The 24,824-nt window shown below is 37.1% G+C and overlaps 1 protein-coding gene across 18 annotated transcripts in view; it reads left to right on the top strand.

Annotated features, from left to right (window-relative positions):
• Positions 1-1,566: 1,566 nt before the first annotated feature.
• The window catches only part of Stxbp5l (syntaxin binding protein 5L), a 210,654-nt gene continuing 187,396 nt past the window's right edge, over positions 1,567-24,824 (top strand). For 14 of the 18 annotated variants that reach the window (XR_012909712.1, XM_075962256.1, XM_075962282.1 and 11 more), the window contains exons 1-2: positions 1,595-1,726; positions 2,814-2,995. Coding sequence is in view for 17 of the 18 variants with exons in the window: in XM_075962256.1 (XP_075818371.1) it covers positions 2,822-2,995 (174 nt within the window). In the remaining variant the exon portion in view is untranslated. Of the gene's footprint in view, positions 1,727-1,870; positions 2,187-2,813; positions 2,996-24,824 lie in introns of those variants that run through there. The other 4 variants (XM_075962211.1, XM_075962301.1, XM_075962230.1 and 1 more) reach the window with 4 other exon arrangements.

The following is a 24,824-nucleotide window of genomic DNA, read 5'->3' as shown; positions in this document are numbered from 1 at the left end:
CCTTTAGCTTGTATTGATACCCATGTTTGGAGTGAACAATGGGCCAGAAGGAAGAAAAAAAGGTGAGAGAAGACAGTTAAGGACAAAGACACATATTGTTAGAAATCTAATATAGAATTTAGAAGCATGTCAAGATCTAGTTTATAATATGGAATTTGTTTTACACTTATTTTTCACCCCTCCCAATCTCCCAATTTTTGGTATCATTTTATAAATCTTTAATTGATAGTCATTAACTAATCCATTGTTCAAAAACCCTCAACTGTCTTTTGCAAGTTAAATATTGTGCCAGGTACTAAATTAACTAGAAGCACAAGATTCCATTCCCGCCCTTAAGAACGTTACTATCTAGTTGTGACAATGAAAGTATAAAGGGGGTCACAAAGAGATAATGCAAATGTTGAGGAGTGAAACACTCAAAATGAGAATGTGAGCGTTGAGCTGAGTATCTGAAAATCCGAGCGCTATTCTGTCACCATGGTTCTTTTGCTTTGTGCCTGAGTAAGTCATATAACATTCAAATGTCCTTTTTTCCTTCCTCTCCTCTCTCCTCTGAAAGAGAAAGGGGAGGGGCTGCGAGTGTCGTTCTTTATCTAAGATATAAGACAATTAAATATTTGGGATGATTACTAATGGTCTCTGTTGTGTTGCTCAGACTGAAGTATACGGTTGATTATGGACCCTAAGTTGCCTTTTAAGAACAACCAGTCGGGGCTCAGAACTACGTCTTCCCACGATGGTGGGCTGTTTTATTTTCCTGTATGGAATAGAGTATTTCCCAAAATTATCCAAATGAGAAAAAGCTTAAAAGGCATCTTGACATTGTTGGAGAGAAATGTTTCCTTGAAATTTTAATTTGTCTCTGTGAAGAAGGGGACCGTTGTTCTATTTCATAGGCTGTGCAAGGCTGGGCAGACAATTCCTTAAGATCTGGAAGCTAGGATTCCATCGAAAACCAATTCATTTTGGTACAGGTGACCTGTTAAGCCATTAGGAGGCTAACAGTTTGTAGGGATTATTTACAAATCCACGTTAGACGCAGATAGCAGGACGGCGAAGGGAGCCCAATAGATGCACCTGGCGAGCAGGAAGAGATTCAGAGAAAAAAGGCTGAAAAAAAAAGCCCAGATCACAGAGTGGTCCAGAGCGAGACCCAAGATAACCTGCCCTGCAGCCTCGGACTCCAGGAGCGCCAAGTTCTCCTGCTTGCGAGCATTCTATTGACTCACACTTGCGTCCTTCAACAGGTAGCGCCAATTACAGCCCCCAAAGCACGGCGCCAGGGCATACTGGCTAGTAAGGCTGTCAATCAAATACCTCACCTACTTTCCTAAATTATCCCCCTCCTCCTGTCACTGGCTTTTCGACCGACCTATCCCCAAACTTCTTTCCTGCCTGGAGTCCCGGGGACTCAGGTCAGTGGAGCTTGTCATTGGCGAGAGGATGTCCCGCCCTCTGGCGCCTAGAGGGCCCCGCCCCCGCCGCGAGAGGCTGGGAGAGGGAGGAGGGCGCGGGCCGGCTGGGGCGGGGCCTACCCCCCACGGCGGGGGCGGAGCCTGCGGCAGACCCGCCCGCTCGGTTAGGACCTCGGAGAGCGCCAGGCACCGGGACCAGAGGGACCCGAGAAGCGGCCGGAGCCGGGCTGGACCGTCGCCCGCCTGCGAGCCCGCAGCCTCCGCGCCCTCCGCCTCACGGGCTGGCCGGCGGCTAGCGGCGTCTGAGGAAGGTGCTAAGTCTGGGGTCCCGAGGGACACCCGTGCCGTCCCATCACGGCTCGCTCTCACACCTGTGTGCGTGCTTGTGAGTGTGCGTGTGCGTGTGTGTGTGTGCGTGTGAGTGTGTGTGTCCCCGCGCGCGCACCCGCTCTGCTGTCTGTGAGGTGCATGTGGCGTGCGCCGCTGTCTGTGAGGGCTCCGGGGCTCGCAGCCCGTCTTGGTAGCCCCGGCGCCCTGCTCGGCAGGAGGGAGCGAGGGAGCCAGCTCTGCGCGCCCTGCAGGCTGAGGCGGGACTCGGGCCCGCAGGCGTCACCGCCGCCTCACATCTACCCCCGAGAGCCGCCGCTGTGCAGAAGAGGTGCCGGGCGGGGAGCAGACACGGGAGACCAGGGGCGGGAGAGGGACAGAGAGAGGAGACGGGGACAGGTGGAGGCAGGCGTCCCCCGCTCGCCCCTCCCGTCGGCTGTGGCCGTGAGTCATCCGCAGATGTTTTGGGGTCCGGGTTTTTGGGAATACGGGGTGAAAAAAAAGCCATTTTTGCCCTATCCCCCAATTCCTGCTGAGAAAGAGGGAGCGTTGAAGATGATGGGGGGGGGGAGCCCCGAACATGGTGGCAGAGTAAATATTGGCTCCCTCACAACATTGCTTTTTCTGATAATAAAATTTTCGGAGCTGGCCCTGAAGAAGGAAAGCCCCTTTTCAGAGCGATCCAGAGGGTCTTGATCTGTTGGGCTCTGGTTTGATTGTATAATAATGATGATATAATGCTAATGACGATGGTGACACTGCCTTTTATTTTTACCCCAGTGCTGATAAAGCATAGCTACAGCTGGGGAGAAAGCCCTTGAAAATCTGATGTGTGAGGAAGGAAGACTGTTGCTCTCGGAGTTGTGCTCTCTTTATTTTATAAAGACATGGCTTTTTAAAGTTAAAATTCGACAAAATGAAGCCTGGGCCCCAGTCTCCCCTAGACTACGTCCAAGGCTCATAAAATGGGGACTAGCTTCTCCTGTCTTGACTGATGAGAAGGCAAAGGCTTTTGCCCCGTGCGAATCCATGTTTGTCACCCCTTCTCTTTCCTTTTAATTTTTTCAACAGTGTTTAAAATGAAGAAGTTTAATTTCCGAAAAGTTTTGGACGGTTTAACTGCCTCTTCCCCTGGCAGTGGCAGTAACAGCGGTGGGGCTGGAAGTGGCTCTGTGCATCCAGGAGGGACTGCAGGGGTTCTCAGAGAGGAGATCCAGGAAAGCCTGACTTCAGACTATTTCCAGATTTGCAAGGTAGGTTTTGAATTGGCTTTAAGGTCTGTTAAATTTTTATTTTACTGTTGCGAAGGAACAAGGAAACACATGTAACACACACACAGACACACTCTCACACACTCAGAGCTGGAAATTGTTGGGGAGCCAGCCTCAGAGAGCCCAGTACTAGGTCAATTAAAATCAGACATCAACTTGGGCATTAATTTATTAAAAACAATGGTAGTTTAAAGAGAAGGAAAACACAGAAAACGTAGTATCTGCAAGACGTTAAGGTCCAGTCAGTGGAGAAAAACATATTTGTGTACGAGTAGTAAACCGAAGGAGACATGGAGACATGATAGTCGATTGGTTTCCCGTGTTGTCATCTGGAGAATCTGACTGCTAATTCTATCTCTCTGTTCAGTAAAAGGAACAAGGCTCTTACCGAGGTGCTAGAATTAGGTAGGTAATAGATTAATGAGTCCAATAATAACTTTTAAAAAATTCTAGATATGAAAAAAATAGTTTAGACCCTTCATGAATGTGCAGATCCTGTGGATTTAATGCTTTTGAGAAGTTGCAATACTCATAAAAACTCCAAAGTAATCACTGTTCTGGTTTCGCGAGAAGACACTTTAGGCAGTTATATTTTGATTTTGAGCTTCTAATAAACAAGCAGAACTTTGGACAGGGAAAGAAAATGAGATTTTAATAAAACAGATGTAGCATTCTAGTATCACTTTGTAAAGTGATATATATATATATGTAATCTTTTATTGCTCTTTTTGGGGGTTGCCTTTGAGTACAATGTTGATACAATTTATACAAGGAAAAAACTTTAAGTCAATTTGTATGATACAAATGAATCTAGTTTTACAACTGTGTTTGAACACATCATAAGAAAAATACTAAACTTTAGAAATTGCAGGAATTAAGTACCAAACAATTTAATACTTCAAAAAAGGAAAATTTTGCAAATTCTTAATTTTGTAGTAAACAAATGATATATAATAAAGTTTTAGTCATTACCACAGCTCTTCCTAGAAGGATTATTATGAAATGTTAAATCTATAGTCATTAGGTTACTTAAAGCTCAAGGTTATTTAGAATTAAACATATCTAATCAATTGTATGAAATTTGAATGCAATAATGATATCTTCCCTCAGATGATATAATAGATATTATATCAGTGTAAGGAAGAGCTTAATATAATGGTCATGAAACAAGGGTGTACAAGAGTCCTGGAAGCCAAATTTGAATTGCTATGCAGGGGAATTATATCTTAATTCTCTATTTCATTTCTATTTCCTTTCCCACATTCTGAGAAAACTTCCTTTAATCACCTCAATTAATGAATCTGATAGTGATACAGAAGAATTTTATTAGAGATAAAATTAGAACAGAACAGGTAGACTTCTAAACCAGATGTTGGGCAGCCGAGGCTGTAAAGCCAGGAGAGAGAATTTTAAATAAGAACAATTCTGATGTGTAAACACAGGAAAGAAAGTTCAGCATGTGGTCTCCTACAAGTTCATTAAGAAACGAATGGCCATGGCTAGTGGCAGAAATTAAGTGTGTGCTATTTCAAATGCAGATGGCATGGTAGGAAGATGGCCTATGAACCAGATGAATCAAACTTAGAACAAACCTGCATCTGACAGTCATACTATCATGGGGAAGGTATTTTTTCTCCCTGGAACCTTGATTTCTGCAACTGTAATATGTGATTTATGCTTTCTTCTTTTTTTCTTTTTTTTCGTTTTTGGTTCCCTGACCGGGAATTTATGCTTTTTTTTTATCAGAAAGAAAGTTTATTAGAATCTGAGGACAAAATGTGCCAGTACACAAGTTGGAAGGGGTGATAAAATATTTATATTGTTTTTTTGTTTGTTTGTTTTTGTTTTTCGAGACAGGGTTTCTCTGTGTTGCTTGGGAGGCAGTCCTGGAACTAGCTCTTGTAGACCAGACTGGCCTCGAACTCACAGAGATCTGCCTGCCTCTGCCTCCCGAGTGCTGGGATTAAAGGTGTGTGCCACCACCACCCGGCCATATTTATATTGTTAAAGTTAAAAAAAAATCACCTTGTTTGTAGCAGAACAAATACAGCCATTATATTATATTTAATATAATATAAATAATATATTAAATAAAAATATATTATGTATGGCAATAAGTTTCAAATAATGAGGCTAGGCAGCTGTATCAGATATGCACTAACAGTACTGAAGTCACCCCAAATAAGGGGAACATAATCGCTTCTTTGACAAGGACTATAGTTAATTTTGAAAAGTGATTATCTAACTATTTTATAGGTAACATAGTCTATAATGAATATATAAAATGGATTAAGGAAATCCAAAATTAGAGCCATTATTGAAATAAGAACTTCATTTAGACTTACTGATTAAATGTACAAAGAACATTCTATTCTGAATAGTAAGAAGTCAGCACCCTCTGTGTACTTTTACCTTTCCATCATGGCTAAAATTGAAGTGGAAATCTAGATCCTGTTTTATTGAACTGAGTCCCCTCACCCCACTATCTGATGGACAATCAAATCCTATTTCCTTTGTAGTTCTGCATTTTATGCCATTTCCCCTCCCCAGTACTTGTTCATTTTGTCTTATTTTCTTGATTTGCATCTTGAAAATACATTCTGATTTCCTCACTTCTTATTTTACCTTATTATGCTTCATTTTGTTGTAATAATGTTATTACCCAAATGCAATATGATTTGCCTGGGACAAATTCTATGTTAGTTTCCATAGAGCAATAGTTCTTCAGAAACAAGTCTTGTTCTACTCCAGTAAAATCGATCAGAACAAATAAATGTGGTGCTTTATTGGCTTAAATTGATCTGAAGAATTATAACAAGTTATACAGCCAATCAATACTTTTTTTGTAGTTTGTGTTTTTTGTGTAATACTGTCCACAAGCAGGTATAGGCATTTGTTACCCTGTAAATGTGAAGCTAAACTCTTTATAATAACTGAAAATGCTCACGATCAGAGAGACAGGCTAATGCATCAGTTTATTATAACCCGTTTCAAGTTCAATATGTGCACCCGAATGCCCTCTTGCTCAGCTACTTGCAACATACACAAACCACCTTTCCTGAATATGAATTCTGTGCAACTCAACTTGAAAACACTGCTTTCTACAACAAAATTTAGCTTTGATTTTCTTATAATTCTCTTCGGAAAGGTGTCCTGTTACCTTCCTGCTTGTATTTATTTCCTTGGTTTCCTAGGTATATTGTATTGCTCCAAAGCATCATATTGTCATATATCTAATGCTTCTTCCCATTTCTTGACTTCATTTAGAACATCTCTTCTCCTTCAGCATTCATAATTGGAGAACTCTCAGCCTTTACCATATTTTTTAGTTCTGACCACTGCCCCATTCACTTTACTTTTTAAAATGTTGTTGCCTCTATACTATGAACATTCTGAAAAGCAAGTGTGTTTTTTTTTGCTCCTATATCTCACTTAGTTATTACAGACGAGTGATTCTCAATGAGTTCTGGCCTCACTCCAGTGTTAGGGAATCAAAATATGCAGGGATAAGGCCCACAACTTGTCATTTTAATAAAGGCCCACAAAAGATTTTCAGGCACAGTAAATATTGAAAACTAGGCGTTGATGTGCTTTTTAACAGAACAGAACATCATAAACATCATTGGTTAAGGCAAAAAACTACCAACAATTATGTATTGAAACAATTCTTTTTATTTTATGTGTGTGGGTGTTTTGCGAGCATTTATGTCTACGCACTGCTTGTGTGCCCCAGGTCTATGGAGACCAGAAGAAGGCACTGGATTCCCAGGAAGCAGATAGTTGAGAGTCACCATTTTGTCGCTGGGAATCCAACTGGATGCTTTGTAAGAGCAATCAGTGCTTTTAACCGCTGGTCATCTCTCCAGCCCAAAGATTTATTTTAAGTTATGTTATGTGACTATCTCCATGTGGGCTTGCACGCGCGCGCGTGTGTGTGTGTGTGTGTGTGTGTGTGTGTAACCTTGATTTCTACAACTGTAATATGTGATTTATGCTTTCTTTATCTGAAAGAAAGTTTATTAGAATCTGAGGAGAAAATGTGGGGAAGCCAGTACACAATTTGTGAGGGGTGATAAAATATTTATAGTGCTAAAGTTAAAAAAAATCACCTTATTTATATCATTAAAGTAAAAAAATGTGTGTGTGTGGGTCTGTATGTGTGTTTATCTCCATGTGTGTTTGTGTGTGCCTACAGAGGCATTGGATCTATTACATATGGAGTTATAGTAGGTTGTGAACCATCTGACGTAGGTTCTGGCAACCAAACTCAGGTCCTCTAGAAGTACCAAATAGACTGTGCTCTATTTATTTTTTACTGAAAACACACATAATAGTAAGCATTTTAATTTGTTTATTTGAAAACATAAACATGTGCCACTTTACAAATCACTAGAATAACAAATATAGTTTTGGTTACTGAGAATTGGTTCTCTGAGTAGAATTTCATAAATTCTGTATGTATTTTTCTTCCATAGCCCATTACAAATCAATCTGTACAATTTTTAACTTTTATTTATTCAAGTGATATAATATGCTTATAAAGCAAACCTAGTATCAAGTCATATATTTTGTATATTACACATTTTTTATTCTTATGATTAATGGTTCCACATCCCAATTTGATGTTTTTATTAGAGAGTAGTTTACTAGATTTTAGCATTTAGAGAGCCATTAGTTTCCACGTGTATACTTTACAGAGAAATGAGTTTTTGCTAATATTACTAGCAGGTTGATTAAGTTAAAATTAGTTTGAGAAGTATTTTATTGTACTTTCATAATAGCCATGTAGGGGAGCCACAGGAAGTACTATCTAAATTCTATGGATAAGATAGTAGAGGTCAGAGAATTTAAAACCTGAGTTTTCCCAAAATAGCTAATAATTTCAGTACCATTTTTTAGTCCTTAAATCCAGGTTCTTTTGGATTTTTTATTTGTTGAGAAGCCAATACGATAAATTCTTAAGGAATCTGGAGACTTTGAGAAGGCAGACTATTTCCTTAACTCTTCATTCAAAACATACGTTAAATATAATCAAATCCCTCCACTTCCTATTCTGATACCTTGATCAAAGCCTACAATATTTCCTGCATGGGCTGCTACCATATAGTTTTCTGTGTTCTCCCTGATTTCACTCGGGCCTCATTATAATCTCCTCTCTTTCTCTCCCCGCCCCTTGAGCCAGGGTTTCTCTGTGTAGCTTTGGTGCCTGTAGTGGAACTAGTTGTAGATTAGGTTGGCCTTGAACTCACGGAGATCTGCCTGCCTCTGCCTTCCAAGTGCTGGGTGGGATTAAAAGTATGTGCCACTACTGCTTGTCTTAATCTTATTTCTTAACAGATGGAAGAAAACCTTTTATTACTTAAACATATACCATTCCTATTCAAACTCTCCAATGGCTTTCAGTTTCTCTTAAAAGTAATAAGGGTAGGCATGGTGGTGCACACTTTTAATCCTAGAACTTGGGAGGCAGAGGCAGACAGATCTCTGAGTTTGAGGCCAGCCTGGTCTACAGAGCAAGTTACAGGACAGTCAAGGCTACACAGAGAAACCCTGTCTCAGGAAATAAGAAAGACAAACTTGAAGTTCCACTATACCTTCTAAAGCTTCAAATTATCTGCCTCTTTGTAAAACTATTTCAACTGCTATTTCTTTTATACTTCTTGCTTTCTTGTCCTTCTTGCTGTTTCTCAGACATAATTTCTACCACAAGGCTTTTTATATTTATTCTTTACTTAGAACTCTCTCCTTTCTACCTCCTCTTAGATCCCTAAATAATGGCTCCCTTTGCCTTATCTGCTTCCTTCACACCACTCAGGGCTGTCTGTTAGCATATCAGAGAGGGCCTCACTGGGCAGTGCTCAAATCTTTTACTCCGTCCTCGTGTCAGGACAACTCTCTCTTGGTAATTATTAAAAGTACTTGTTAGTAAATTATATATAGATATTAGTAAATTATACACACACATATATGTGATTTACTTTGTGTGTGTATGGGTTGTATACTTCACCTCTACAATATAAACTCATGAAGACAGAACTTTATTTTTCATATGTACATCTATATATGCATATATATCTGTTACTGATGTATACAACATCACTTTCCTTGTAAAACATAGTCAAATATTTTCTGAGTAAGTGAATGAATGAATAGGACCAAGGAAAATATTAGGAGCATACTCAGAAAGAAATAGATCTTATTTTGAACAGTTTCTTAGAACTATTTCTATGAAATGCATTTTATAAAAGAAAGAAAAAAAATTGAGCCGTGCTATGGTGGCGCATGCCTTTAATCTCAGCACTTGAGAGGCAGGGGCAAGCAGATCTTTGTGAATTCAAGGCCAACCTGGTCTATAAGAGCTAGTTCCAGGACAGGTTCCAAAGCTACAGAGAAAGCCTGTCTTGAAAAACAAAAACAAAATTAACAAACAAACAAAAAACCAGAAAAAGAAAGAAATTAAATCATTGAAAGAGGGATTCTACATTATGAATGTGGCATATATTTTTAAAAATCAGTGGGGAGACTATAGATTAAGTTTATTTCAGGTTTTATTGTACAGAATATTAAGAACATTTTTTTTTGTTTCCAAATGATCGGTGAATGGTTTAAATTATTAGACTGATAATCTTTTTTTTTTAGACTGATAATCTTAAGCACATGAGATGTTCCAGATCTAAGATTTTTAAGAATTAAGGAAATGACAAAAATCAGATATAATCGCTAAAGTTCTGAATAAACTCTTAAATTAGCTAACTCACTATTTACCAACATTTATTATCATGATCTTTTTTATAAATGATAATGTCATTAGAGCTAATATATAAATAACTAGTGTAATTTCTGATCCATGATCATGATCCTCAAATTAGGTAATATATCAGATTTTCCAAGCAAGAAAATAGACATAAAACCAGAAACGGAAGCCTGGACTGTAGGGGCTCACGTATTTAGAACTCTGATAGATTCCTTCCTGCTGTCACTTCCTCAGGATCTCCAGTGTCTCTTCCTCTCCCGACGTCATATGTTCCACACTTGTGTGTTTATGTAACTGAGATTGACACAAGGACATAACCCTAGTTCCAAATTTCTACAATCTTTGTATTTGAAAATAACTATATAAGATTCCCTGAAGAGTATTGACTTTTCTGTGCTTCTATAGGTACAAACTGGTGGAATAGAACATAGGATTACTTACTATGGATAAAGCATCTGACAGTGGCCTTATGCTTCTGTCATAAAAATAGCAGTAGAAGAGGAATAGCCCTGAAAACATTGTACAGACTGAGACGGTTCTTCTTATGTACTTAGGAATAAAGACATGTATGTATATACAGAGATGTATATGTATGTATACAAAATTAATGAAAAACGATGGCATGAATGTGGAAAAAGAGCAAGGAAGGGTGTATGGGATATTTGGAGGCAGGAAAGGGAAAGGGGAATGATGCAATTATACTATAATCTCCCAAAAGAGAAGAAATACTAAAACATAACCGTGATGGAGGAAAATCACAAGAATCAAGATATAATCAGGACTGAGTTGTCAACATTCTTAAAAACCAAAAATAAATCAGGTTTTAAAAACTAATGAAAACCAGGTTCTTCCATACCACAGACTACCTATTTTGCTTATTTTAAGAGCATAGGAGTATAGGGGATGCTTGAGTAAAGGATTATAGACATATAGGAAGTGTGTTAATAGATTTTAAAAGTCACCATAGAGAACAGTTTTTACAAAAGATCCTTTGGTGTTAATATATTATTGATAAATAAAATTAATGAACTCATTTAGTATGGCATTTCTGATGTTCCTAAAAACTAACAGTGCAGTCAATAGTTCTTTGTGTATATCTTAAAAGAATTAATTTAAAATATTATATAAACTGCAAGCATGCTTATCTATAGGATTATTTACTAGTAATTCTAGTAATTAAGTGAAATACCTATTTTTCTTTCTTTTCCTTCCTTTCCTTTTTTTTTTGAGGCAGGTTTTCCCTATAGCTTTGGAGCCTGTCCTAGAACTAGCTCTGTAGACCAGGTTGGCCTCACACTCACAGAGATCCGCCTGCCTCTGCCTCCCGAGTGCTGAGATGAAGGGCATGAGCCAGTACTGCCCAGCCTAAATACCTATTTCTTAAAGTTTTGCATATTTTCCCAAACATTCTTCTGGCTTCGTTTGAAGATGTGCTTACAAAAAAGAGTCATAGGATTAAATCTAAGTTTACTTTCATTACTATAGTGATTATATTGATTTACTAAATTATAATTCTGGAACATCATTTGCATGATCATTTAATAGCCACAATCAAGTGTGGAAGCATATGCTTGTAATAATTACAGCACTTAGAGATTGTTTACAGAGGATCACAGTTTCAAGACCAGCCTGAACTATATAGTGACACCATGAAGCTCCCAATTTATTAAATAAACAGGTAAATTGGGGCTGGGAAGATGACTCAGTGCTTAAGAGCCCTGGATCTTCCAGAGGACCCAGGTTCAACTCACAGCATCCACATGGAAGGTCACAACTGTCTGTAACGCTAGTTCCACAATCTGATACCCTTACAGACATACATGCAGGCAAAACACCAATGCACATAAAATAGCAGTAAGTACAGCATTACAAATTTAAACAAATTAAAAGCTGTTTAACAGCTGTAAATAGCACTGATTATATCCAATAAAAGTCTGAATTAGTATCCCTGGTTAAAGTCTTTAAATTGAGGTGTTTTTTTTCAATAAGAGAATTGAAAATTTTATTACTACATATCGAAATGATTTTTATAAAATTTCTTATTTGCAGTGATACTTTTTTAATTTTAAAGGGAGATAATGTTTCTTAATTTATTTTTGATACCTGAAGGTCCAGTTTTCTAAAATGTGTCAAATTCTTGTATTTAATAAGTATTTAGCAAGTTTTTTTTTTTGGAATCATTCTTAAGTTTCTAGATAATGCTGAGTTTGTTTAACTTTTAGAAGACTAAATACAGAAATTATTATATTTAAAAGATTCATGGAAGGTAGTTGTAAACAATAAAACTTAAAAATTTAAAAAGTATTCTGTAGAGCACTGTGATAATTGCAGAGAGAATGAAGTGAAAGATAAGTGATCGCTGACGGAATAATTTGACATTTCACGATTTAAAAGAAGGTTTTAGTTCTAAATACAACTTTAAAGTGATTAAAATATGTGTTATTCTCAGTTAGTCAACCAAATATGGAAATGTTTTTAGGGAGTTGATTTACTAACACAAATTACCTACAGTGCTTTTCTGGACTTCTGTATAAGAGGGGAGAGTATGATTTCATTTCTTTTGAAGGTATTAGATTGTCGGTTGATATTGATAATTCAGTGTACTATAGATGGATTTTAAATTCCCTTCTGAATACGTGATATCCTTTTAGTTTGAACTGTTCTAGGGGTTTATGATGCTACTGTGGGGAGGCTTTACTGAGCATGCTCGAAAACAAGAAAAGACTGTGATAGTCTCCATGAAAGTTTGAGATCATCTGTTCACATCGTTTTCCTCCATTCTCCTGTGACTCTTAACACTGATTTCACATTTTCCATCTCCTCGAATGTTACCCACTGTAAACACTTTCCCCAGACTCAATATGACTTCACAAATGACTGTACTGCTCAAAATTCGCAAGTGCTTTTGGCTCTCAGATTTATGGTCAGGGTTTTAGTCAATTCACATAAACAAATTAGATTGAACACTAAGCAATGCAATCAATTTTCTTGACAGCAAACTAATTTCGCTGCCTTTATTTGGGGGAATGGATCAGAGTTCTAAAGTCACTGGCATAACAGCAAAAACACTTGGAAAATGATGATTTTTCTCTAACAATTCTCACTTTCTAAGGTGTTAGATATGTTTGGTCCTAGAATTATCATTATAAAATGTTAGTTTTGTTTATAATGAAGATATATTTAAGTTCCTAATAAGATGTTGATTTTATGCCAAAGTAAATTAGAGTGGGATAGGTTCTTTAGATTATATTCAATAATATTAATTTTTCCATATGAAATATGTTACTAGAAGGGGATAGGATTAGATTCAGTTTAAAATCTCTTAATTGAAACAATATAAAGTTTGACAAGGACATTTAAAACAATACAACACTTCAAGTTATAGATTCATAGGATAACAAATTGGTTAAAGTCTGCTTTAATTCCAACAGATTTATTCTACATTATAACCAAGACTCAACTATCAGGGTAGATACACTTGAGCCGAACTGGGTGTAATTAACCGGATGACCAGAACACAGATGAGGGATATACTTAGACTTACTGAGCTCTATTTACAAATAATATGTTTATCAAATACATTATTCATACATTCTTTACTCTGCTTTCCTATTAACTTGTGGTATTTTCTTTAATGTTTGTTTTTCTATCCAAACTAAAATTCCTCTAACATTTAAGGCAATAGTTAATGTTTTTATGCTTTTTAGTAGCTACCCAGCTTAATTTGATAATATCATTTATTTTTATTTATCAACTTAAAATTGTTAAATTTTTTGCATATAATGTATTTTGATCATATTCTTTCCCCTCCCCCTACTCTTCTCAGATCTCCCTACCTCCCCATCCACCTAAATTTATGTCCTCTCTCTCCAAAAAAAGAAAAAAATGCAAACAAACCAAAAACAAATGAAAATTAAAATAAACCAAAATCAGACCAAAAAATGCCAAAACAAAATGAACCCCTCCCCCAACAAATAAGCAAACAATGAACTTGGCATCCATTTAGTGTTGGCCATTTACCGGTCATAGGGCCTGCCGTGGAGTACAGCTGATACCCCTTGACTCTCCTTTGGAGAGAACTGATTTTCCTCCCAGGCAGGTGCCAACTGCAAATAGCTTCTCGGCTAGGGTGGGACTCTGTGCTCTTCCCATTCTCAGAGCTGGGATTTTGTCTAAACCTGTGCAGGCCTTGTGCATGCTGTCACAGTCTCTGAGGTCACATATGTGTCACTCTTGGTTCTGTCCATTTCCTCGGAGTCATCCACCTCCTCTGGCCCTGACAGCCTTTCTGCAGCCTCTACTGCATAGATCCCTGAGTCTTGAGGGGAGGGGTGAGATGCCAGAATGGCATTTAAGACTGAGTTCTCTTTCCACAGTGTCTGCTTGTGGGTGTCTGTGTTAATTCCCATCTGCAGAAAGAAGCAGCTTCTCTGATGAGGGTTGAATGTGCGCAGATTCTGAGGGTTTTCTATGACATTCTGAGTTTTTCATTTCCAATTTTATTTCAACTTGGGTTTTCTTTAATGACTCTACTTCTTTGTTAAATTATGCTTTTATGCCTTGAGTTGTTTTTATTACTTCATTTGACTGTTTGTATTTACACAGTCTTCATTAAGGCATTTATTTATTTCCTCTTTAAGGTCCTTGAACATACTCAAAATTGCAATTTGAAGCCCTTGTCTTATGCTTCAGAAAAATTGCTTTTTCAAGGCCTATTGCAAAAGGGTTGCTGTCTTCTGGAGGAGACATATTGTCTTGGTTTTATGTTTCGGTTTTTGCACTGAAATCTAGGCACCTGGAATCATGACCTTTGAAGAGTTTCTTTGTGTAGATATCTGGTTTCATCTTTATCTGGTGGGAATTCCATTCTTTGGGTAATGTTGCCCACACTGAGTACTAGGCAATTGTGGTGGCTGTGGGATCCCTGGTACAGAGTGGTTTTGTGAGTCAGTGTGAGGGTGACATCATTTATTATGTAAGCATCATAGATTTATATATCACTCTATACCAAATACTTTAAAAATAAATTTTCATATGACAGTGTATTTCTTCAGGCATTCTGGCTGCTCCCCTTTACCCACTTTACATTATTCCTAAACTGTTTCTCTCTCTCTCTCTCTCTCTCTCTCTGTGTGTGTGTGTGTGTGTGTGTATGTCTTTTAACCTAGGTATTGCCTAACAATCTCTTTTTCTATTATTAGTGCATATTGATTATACAGAGTATAGGTCTCACTGTGTCTATTTCGTATTTGCATAAAACAGTGGTTCTCAGCCTTCCTAATGTTGTCACCCTTTTAGAGTTAGAGTTCCTCATAGATGGTGACCCCCACCATGAAATTACTTTCATTGCTACTTCATAACTGTAATTTTGCTACTTTTATAAGTTATAATTTAAATATTTTTGGAGATAGAGGTTAGCCGAAGGATTGAGACACACTGATTGAGAAATCCAGGGTTTTAATTAGCACTTTATAATCCTTTCCCTTCCTTACCTCAGTACCCGTTGTCTTCCTTAATAGTCCCCTTCTACTTTAATGTCATCTCTTTTTTACTCCCCATGAGAGAAAACATGACAATATCTTATTTTGTTTAATGTTATCTCTAGTTACATTCATCTTCCTGCAACCAATGTAATCTCATTCTGCTTTACTGATTCATAATATTTTACTGTTTGCCTATACCACAATTTCCTTTAAACATTTACTTACGAATAGGTATCTAGGTTCATCCCATAATTTGACCGTTGTGTGTCAGTAAACAATAGATAAACAGATATTTACATTGTATGTTGTTTTTTTAAAAATCCCTTTGGGTATATGTGAAGGAGTGAGATGGCTGTGTTGTATGGCAGTTCCAGTTTTAGTTTTTTGAGGAACTCCCATGGTAACTAAGCTAATTGACAACATTCCAACACTGTATAAGAATTCTTTTCCCCTATCTTTGCCAACACTTTAAAAAAATTTTTAGTTGATTTTTAAAGGTTAATATGCAAATTAATGGACTTCATCATATATACATATTTATGTGTGTATGTATATATATGTATGTGTGTGTGTGATTTCTTGTGTTTTTAATAATAGTTATTCTGACTGGGGTGAGCAGAAACCTTGGTGTATTGATTTGCATTTTCCCAATAGCCAAAGATAGTGAGTATTTTTCATATTATTGTTGGGCATTTTTACTTTTTTGACAAGAGTCTGCTCAGTTCAATTGCCCATTTGTTGATTGGATTGCCTTTATTTGGGGGTACTTGTGTTAAACTCACGACCTCATAATGCTAGGTAAGCACTCTGCTATGCATCAACATCCCCAGCCGTGTTTGTTCCTTTGGCATTTTTTGAATTCTTTATGCATTGTGGCTATTAATCTTCTGTCAAAAGAATGTCTGGCAAGGATTTTTCTCTCTGCTTTGGAGGTTGTCTTTGTTTCCTTTGCTGTGTAAGACTTTTCAAAGTTGATAGAATCCTATTTGTTGATTCAGGCTCTTATTTCCAGAGCTAATGGAGTCTTAGTCAGTGAGTTGCTTGCCATTGCAGTACCTTAAAGTGGTTTCCTACGTGTTTCCCTCTAGTATTTAAAAGTTTCAGGCTTTATGTTAAAAGTTTTGCTTTTTTCTTTTATCCATTCAAGTTTTTTTTTTTTGTTATAGGAAAGAGATAATGATCTTTTTACTAGAATTGACTAATTTACTAGATTTACTAGACACTTTAATTGGGCCTTCTTGTTCTTCATTATCATCTTTTTTTTTAAAGAATGGATTTGAGAGGCAAGCACCCTTGTGTAAGCCATTTATATAATTTTGCAATTAACAATTTATGCCATATGTAAATATTTACTTTTATAATTTTATACAACTTCCTCTTTTAGAATGGATCACATTATCGCTGCTGCCCTTTTTTTGTATTGACTTTTATTGAGCTCTACATTTTTCTCTGCTCCCCTCTCTGCCTCTTTCTTCCCGTTCAACCCTCCCCCAAGGTCCCCATACTCCCAATTTACTCAGGAGATCTTGTCTTTTTCTACTTCCTGTGTAGATTAGATCTATGTATGTCTCTTTTCGTGTCCTCATTGTTGTCTAACTTCTCTGGGATTGTGATTTGTGGGTTGATTTTCTTTGCTTTATGTTTAAAAACCACATATGAGTGAGTACATGTGATTATTGTCTTTCTGTATCTGGGTTACCTCACTCAAAATAATGTTTTCTTGCTCCGTCCATTTTCCTGCAAAATTCAAGATGTCATTAATTTTTTCTGCTGTATAGTACTCTATTGTGTAAATGTACCGCATTTTCCTTATCCATTCGTTGGTTGAGGGGCATTTACGTTGTTTCAAGGTTCTGGCTATGACAAACATAGCTGCTATGAACATAGTTGAACAGACACTTTTGTAGTATGATTGAGCATCTTTTGGATATATACCCAAAAGTGGTGTTACTGGGTCTTGAGGAAGGTTGTTTCCTAATTTTCTGATGAATCACCACACTGACATCCAAAGGGGCTGTACCAGCTTGCATTCCCACCAGCAATGTAGAAGTGTTCCCTTTCTCCACAACCTCTTCAGCATAAGTTGTCATCAGTGTTTTTTATCTTGGCCATTCTTACAGGTGTAAGATGGAATCTCAGAATTGTTTTGATTTGCATTCTCTGATGACTAAGGATGTTAAACATTTCCTTAAGTATCTTTCAGCCATTTTAGATTCCTCCATTGAGAGTTCTATGTTTAGGTCTGTAATACTCCATTTTTTTATTGGATTATTTGTTCTTTTGGATTATTTTGGTCTTTTGATGACCAATTTCTTGAGTTCTTTGTATATTTTTGGAGATCAGACCTCTGTCTGATGTGGGGTTAGTGAAGATCTTTTCCCATCCTGTAGGCTGTCGTTTTGTCTTTGTTGACCATGTCCTTTGCTTTACAGAAACTTCAGTTTCAGGAGGTCCCATTTATTAATTGTTTCTCTCAGTGTCTATGCTGTTGGGGTTATATTTAGGAAGTGGTCTCCTGTGCCAATGTGTTCAAGTGTACTTCCCACTTTCTCTTCTATGAGGTTCAGTGTGGCTGGCTTTATGTTGAGGTCTTTGATCCATTTGGACTTGAGTTTTGTGCATGTTGATAGATATGGGTCTATTTTCATTCTTCTACATGTTGATATCCAGTTATGCCAGTACCATTTGTTATTCTTTCTTTTTTTGTTTGATATTTTTTGCTTCTTTGTCAAAAAAAAGGAATGTGGATTAATATCCAGATCTTTGATTCGGTTCCATTGGTCCTCCTGTCTGTTCTTATTGCCAATACCAGGCTGTTTTCAGTACTGTAGCTCTGTAGTAGAGTTTGAAGTCAGGGATTGTGATGCCTCCAGAAGTTGTACAGGATTGTTTTGGCTATCCTGTTTTTTTTTTTTTTTTTTTTTTTTTTTGCTTTTCCACATGAGTACTGTTTTTTTGAGGTCTGTGAAGAATTTGCTGGGATCTTGATGGGCATTGCATTGAATCTGTAGATTGCTTTTGGTAACATTGCCGTTTTTACTATGTTAATTCTGCCTACCCAAGAGCATGGGAGATCTTTCCACTTTTTGGTGTCTTTTTCATTTTCTTTCTTCAAAGATTTAAAGTTCTTGTTATGCAAGCCTTTCACTTGTTTGGTTAGAGTTACTTTGAGATATTATATGCTATGTGTGGCTATTGTGAAGGGTGTTATTTCTCTGATTTCTTTCCTAGCCCTTTCATCATCTGTGTTTAGGAGGGCTACTGATTTTTTTGAGTTAATCTTGTAAACTGCTACATTACTGAAAGTGTTTATGAGTTGTAGAAGTTCCTTGGTAGAATTTGTGGTGTCACTTATGTAAATTATTCTATCATCAACAAACAGGAAGAGTTTGACTTCTTCTTTTCTGATTTGTATCCCCTTGATCTCCTTTTGGTGTCTAGCTCTAGCTAGGACCTCAAGAACTATATTGAATAGATATGGAGAGAATAGACATCCTTGTCTTGTTCCTAATTTCAGTGGCTGCTCCTCTTTTTAACACCTGATAATTTATCTGAACTCTTTCTCTTCATCCTTTGGTCACCTTAATTTTCATGTATATTTATTCTCTTGCCTAAAGGTCCTTTTATTCTCAAATGATAGAATCTGAAAATGTTCAAAATTTTTCTTCTGCTATGACTTCCCTTTTCTGGGTGAGTCTAATATTTTTATTGATATCATTAACAGAAAAAAATAGCTCTTTGAGTCAATTTCTGTTTTATGTACTAACTTCTTTCTTAAGGACTGAAAACTTTAAACTTCACCATTATATAATCAAGGAATTATCCTTAATGCCTTTTTATCTCTAAAATTAATGCAGTAATTTCTGTCATTATGCAAATCAGGATCATACATTTGTTATAATTTTATTTTGTTTTAACATTTTTTCACACTAATGTTTATTTTATTCCAAAAAACCTATAGATTTAAAAATATTATGGCAAAAGGTAAATATCAAGGAATGGCTGCTAAGAACTAAATATTTGAGAGTTGTTCCCTAAAGATAACGTAAGGAATAGCAAGAGGGAAGTGTTTGAGATATACTTTATACAGGATACACTTCACAGATTTTAATACTCAATTCAATGTATTTTACAGTTCTTCATATCTGTTTGGTCATCAGGCAACATAAAATAAAGGGTTTCTTAAGTAGTCTTAAATTTCTCATCCTTTTTTTTTTTTGGTTTTTCGCGACAGGGCTTCTCTGTGGTTTTGGAGCCTGTCCTGGAACTAGCTCTTGTAGACCAGGCTGGTCTCGAACTCACAAAGATCCGCCTGCCTCTGCCTCCCAAGTGCTGGGATTAAAGGTGTGTGCCACCACTGCCCGACATTTCTCATCCTTTTATATTCAGTTTTCCACCTCCACCCCTCTCCAGAAACAACTGGATTGACTTTTCACTATAGTTTAACCTTGCTCTAATTGAACTTGATGGAAACCATCACATAACTGAGAGGTTGAGCACAGGAAGGAAAGTACTATGTGATCTCAATCATACGAAGAACATAAGACAGTTGATCTCATAGAAGTTGAGAGTAGAATGGTGATTCCCAGAGGCTGGGAGAGGAGAAATTGAGTGGTGGGAAGAGGTTGATCAATGTGTGCACCTTTTATATAGGAGGAAGCTTCTCTAGTGCACTGTGGCATAGTAGGTTGTGTATATATGTTTTGTGAATGACATTTGCTAGAGAAACACAATGTACTCAGGTCTACTCACCTGAGAATGGAACAGACCAAAGTAATGATTTACCAAAGTCTAACTAAAAAGCCCATCCCACTAAGGGCGATGCTTGGAGAAAGCTACATCCCTGGAGCTCTTTGCACACAACTTGCAGGCAGCTCTACAAGTCAAATAAATCTCCTTTGTGAATGGATTGGTCAGAGTCTCTTTTTTCTGCAGTTGTTTATTCCTTGTATAAAACTGGGGAGGCTTTTTGAGAATCTTGTAAGTTTCTGCTCTCTCAGATCTGTGCCATTTTCTTTACTTCCAAAGTTCTATGACCTTTCCTCTCCCTCAAGGGGAGCATGTTTCAATTTGGAGGAAGCGCCTATACAAAACTGGTAATAAATATAATGTACCTTTGAAAAGTCTGGAAGAAAGGATTTTGAATCTTACCACAAAGGTTAAATGGGGAAATAAATATAGTAGACAGATTTAAATAGATATTATACAATATATACCTGTATTGAATCTTAACCCTCTAATGGATTTTTGCACACTTTTTTTTCTCTTTAGAACTATAGAAATCAAGCCCAAACACATAAAGATAAGATGGTTATGTATTAATTATTTTGCCATTCTATGTTCTTGAGAGTGGATAATTTTTGTTGTCAACTTGACAGGACTCAGAATCACGAAGTAGGCACAACTAGGAGCTGTCTGTGAGGGTGCTTCCAAAGAAGTCTAAGCAAGGAGGGAAGACCACTGAGTGTGGGTGGCACCATGCTGTGGGCTGGCACCCTAGACTGAATTAAAGGAGAACAAGGAAAAAGTTAGGAGAGCACCAGTATTCATTTCTTTGTCTTCCTGTGCGGTATTTCATCACAGCAATGGGAAAAGTGACTACTACAATGAATTAGAGATGGAGATCTACCTCCATTTTAATAAATAACTCATGATGTTTGATCCAATATACCAAATCTTTCCCAAACCTGTAATAAGATCCCTTTGTTATGTCAGTCGTGGATTTATTTTCTTCCTTTCTTGTGCTAGAGATTGAACTCAAGCCCTCATGCATGCTAGACAAGTTCTCTGCCGCTCACCCACATCTTTAGCCCTTGAATGCTAATTTGTGTCCAACAAATGCTTTTGCATATCCCTTTACTTTTAATAAGCTCTTCAACAAAGCCATATTTTTAATGCCATCTTTATATTCAGCAACTTTATTCTGGAATATTTATAATGTTTATAGTCCTTAAAAAGCTGTGACATACTTTTCAAAATTCTTTTGAGATTATAGAATTAAGACTTTTTCTCCTTTTAAATTTAAATGGGATAGATACACTCCTCAGCAATAAGCAAAAGCAGGCAAGCAAGCAATGCTACTTTTGTATTTTCAAATTTAACATACCTTGGTAAAATTTCTGCTCCATAGATATCATGTATTCTTGTCCAGAGTGGAGTTTATTGGATTTTACAGAAGAACAATTTTAACTGAAAAAAGTTAAGTAAAAATTTAGTTTTAAATTATTATCTAGAATGCATGGCCAGTAGTTTAGGAAAATGACATTTGAAATGCCCTTTGAGGTATTTGAAGGGAATCGAGAAGAGGGAGAGAAGCTAAAAGTTACATTGCTTGTCTTTGCTATAAAAAGCTAGACCAGTAAAAATTTTCTTTTTCTGCTTTCCATCTTAACTTTTAGAGTAAATTAGAAACTTATGTTAATGTATTAGTCAGGGTTCTCTACAGGAACAGAACTAACAGAGAATGTATATTAAAAAGGGATTTATTAGATTGACTCATATATATTACATGACTGTTCTAGTAGGCTGCTTATTTGTTCCCAGCTGCTTAGTCCCAAAATAACCACACAGAAACTGTATTGATTAAAACACTGCTCTGGCTTCTTATTGGCCAACTCTTACATCTTAATTTAACTAATTTCTATTAATCTGCATACCACCACAAGGTTGTGGCCTACCAGCAAAGCTTCAGTACATCTATTTCTGGTGGCAGATCCATGGTGTCCCTCTGACTCCGCCCTTCTCCTCCCATGCTATAGGTCAAGCCAGTTCTTTATTCATTAAACAATAAAAGCAACACATAGACAATATGACCTCCCAAACTACATGAGCTTGATAGTGCTGGAGAGGCTAAGAACCTAGTAGTTGCATGGTCCACATGACTGGATATTTCTGTCTCAATCTGGTATTGAAAGCCTGGAGAATTCTGGGTGAGCTTCTGATCTTGAAAGGCTGAGGAAGCAGGATTCTGGTGACAGGAAAAAATAGCAACAGAACCGCAATGGGATAGAGGCAATCAACAGCAAGGAGTAAAGGCTGAAGGAAGTGATACTGCTTTTTCCTCAGACCTCTTGATATATGAGTGGCCACTGGAAGGCACTGCCTCTTTTCAGGGAGATATTTTCCTTTTAGTTAACCCTCCCCAGAGGTTAATTTCACACCCCTTAGTTAATTTCACACCCAATCAAGATGACAATCAGGATAAACCATTGCACTTTGCAAAGATTATTATTTGATCTTATATTTGATTTTGAAAGAAAACCTGAATAGTTAGTTATATTTTTTGTCTCCTTAACAAATGGTGTAATGCTGGTCTAGGATTTGGCAATTCTTTATTGGTATAGAATTCTATAATGGTATATTTGGTGAAAGAGCTCCATTGTTAGTATATAACCTAAACCTAAGAAGCTATAGACAAACCAGTAAGATATCTAAGTGCTTCGGGTGAGGGACCATGAAATGGAAAGCTAAGTTTTAGGGAAATTTATAGGATTTTGAGCTCTCTAGGCAAATTTTTACCTTTGCTTATTTAGAGTGGTTCTTTGTAATTTCTGGACACAACAACAAAGTGGGTGCTTGCAAACAGATAAGGAGATCTGAGAGAGAAGATTTAAAATATGGCATGATATATATATGAGCACTCTGGGCCTACAAGAGTTTACTAAGTATAGTATCTAGTGAGTTTGGGTTTTTTGTTTTCTTGTTAAACCTACAGTTCTGTCCGAATCTGGACAGTGGTATAGGTATCTATGTGTACCATTGTGCATGCGCCCATGCACGTACAGGCTAGTAGTAGACACGAGTGTCTTCCACCATTGCTATCTTTCTTATTTTTAAAGGTCTCTGAGCTAGGATTTCACTGACTGACTAGGCTGGCCAGAAACCCTTGGGCTCCTCTGTCACTGCCTCCCAGCGCTGGTGTTCTAGATATGTGTTGCCATGTCTAGCTTGGCTCTTTAAGTATATTCTGGGGCTCTAAATCTATGTCCTATGTTTGCATAGCATACCCTTTAATCTCTGTGGTCTCTTCCTTGACCTCCTTCAATTTTGTTTTTGATTCCTCTAAAAGATAGTACTAATAACATTGGTAACATATTTCCTATTCCAGAGGACTGTTGAGATAGACAAAGAAATTGAAAAGCAAAAAAAAAAAAAAATCCTATATACCTATTTAGACAGCAAGGTTTTTTACAAAATTTTGTATGGGTAAGTCTGGGAAGATGTCTTGGTCAGTAAAGAGCTTGCATCACAAGCATGAGCACTTCAGTTCACACTCCTGGCACCCAAGCGAAAAGCCAGATGTATTTCCTGGCATCTGTAACACAAGTATTATGCATCTAGGGTGGAGACAAGAGGATCCCTGGAGCTTATTGGTCAGGCAGTAATTTGTCAGCAAGTTCCAGGTTCAGCCTCAGGAAGTAAGGTGGAGAAGTGATTGAGGAAGCCACCCAATGTCCACACACATAATTTTACACACATGAATACAAATACATGCACATACCACATACACATAAAGAGAAAAATGATTTGGTATATTTTAATATGCATAAAAGTAGAGGGAATAGTATTTAAATAAGCTACACATATCTATCATTTCTTTTAGTACTTATATTTGTTACTTTTATTTCATCTATTGCTTTCTCCTTTTTTCAAATATTTAACTTTTTATAATGGGGATATATTGAGTTGAATAAGTTACATTTTGAAATAGCTTCACATTTTTAGAATGGTAGGAAAATAAGAAAAATTCGATAGGCATTTAGTCTTTTGATAACGGTCCTGTTCTATCCCAGCAAATGTGATCTGCTCTGTTCCTGGTCCTAAATTGTTATAACAAAAATAAAGGATTATTTTTTTACTAGGTTTTCCATTTTTTGAATTTATGTGAAACAGAACCCTATGAACTGTAGGTTCATGTGCTTTATCTTGTCTTTGGAGAGACAGATAAAGTAGAATATAATCTGTTTTTGTCAGTATTTAACAGTTCTAACTGATGCCTTTCTGCCATTTACATGAAATGTAGTTATCTTGACAGTGCATATCTGTTCTTTATCCCTCATGACAAGACTACAATAAACAGAACTTTATTTCTTACAAAACTTATTTTAATGAAAATGTGTATCATGTAATAAAAAGCCAGTTATTTATACCTGTTATAGAAATGAATGATCACAGATGTGGGAATGTATATGAAGGTACAAACATGCACACTAACATCCATATATACATACATCTTGCTGAGCAGACTAGCTCATTAGCCCGGTGGGAGCTGATAATGGAGAATTAGGAAATGCTGAACAGGAAGGAGATGTTTCATGGCCCAGGTGAAGCAAAGGCCAATAAGTAGCATGTTTAGCACAATTCTTTTAGATTTATTTTATTTTCAAGGGTGCCTACATGTATGTCTGTATACCATGTACATGCAGTGCCTAATGGGGCCAGTATAGGGCTCTGGATGCCCTGGAACTACAGTTACAGACAGTTGTGAATCATCGTGTGGGTTCTGGGAATTGAACCTGGATCTTTTGGAAGAGCAGCCAATGCTCTTAATTGTTGAGCCATCTCTCCAGCCTGT

Source organism: Microtus pennsylvanicus, chromosome 1 (assembly GCF_037038515.1).
Source record: "Microtus pennsylvanicus isolate mMicPen1 chromosome 1, mMicPen1.hap1, whole genome shotgun sequence".
Taxonomy (NCBI): domain Eukaryota; kingdom Metazoa; phylum Chordata; class Mammalia; order Rodentia; family Cricetidae; genus Microtus; species Microtus pennsylvanicus.
This window is presented reverse-complemented; position numbering and strand designations above follow the sequence as displayed.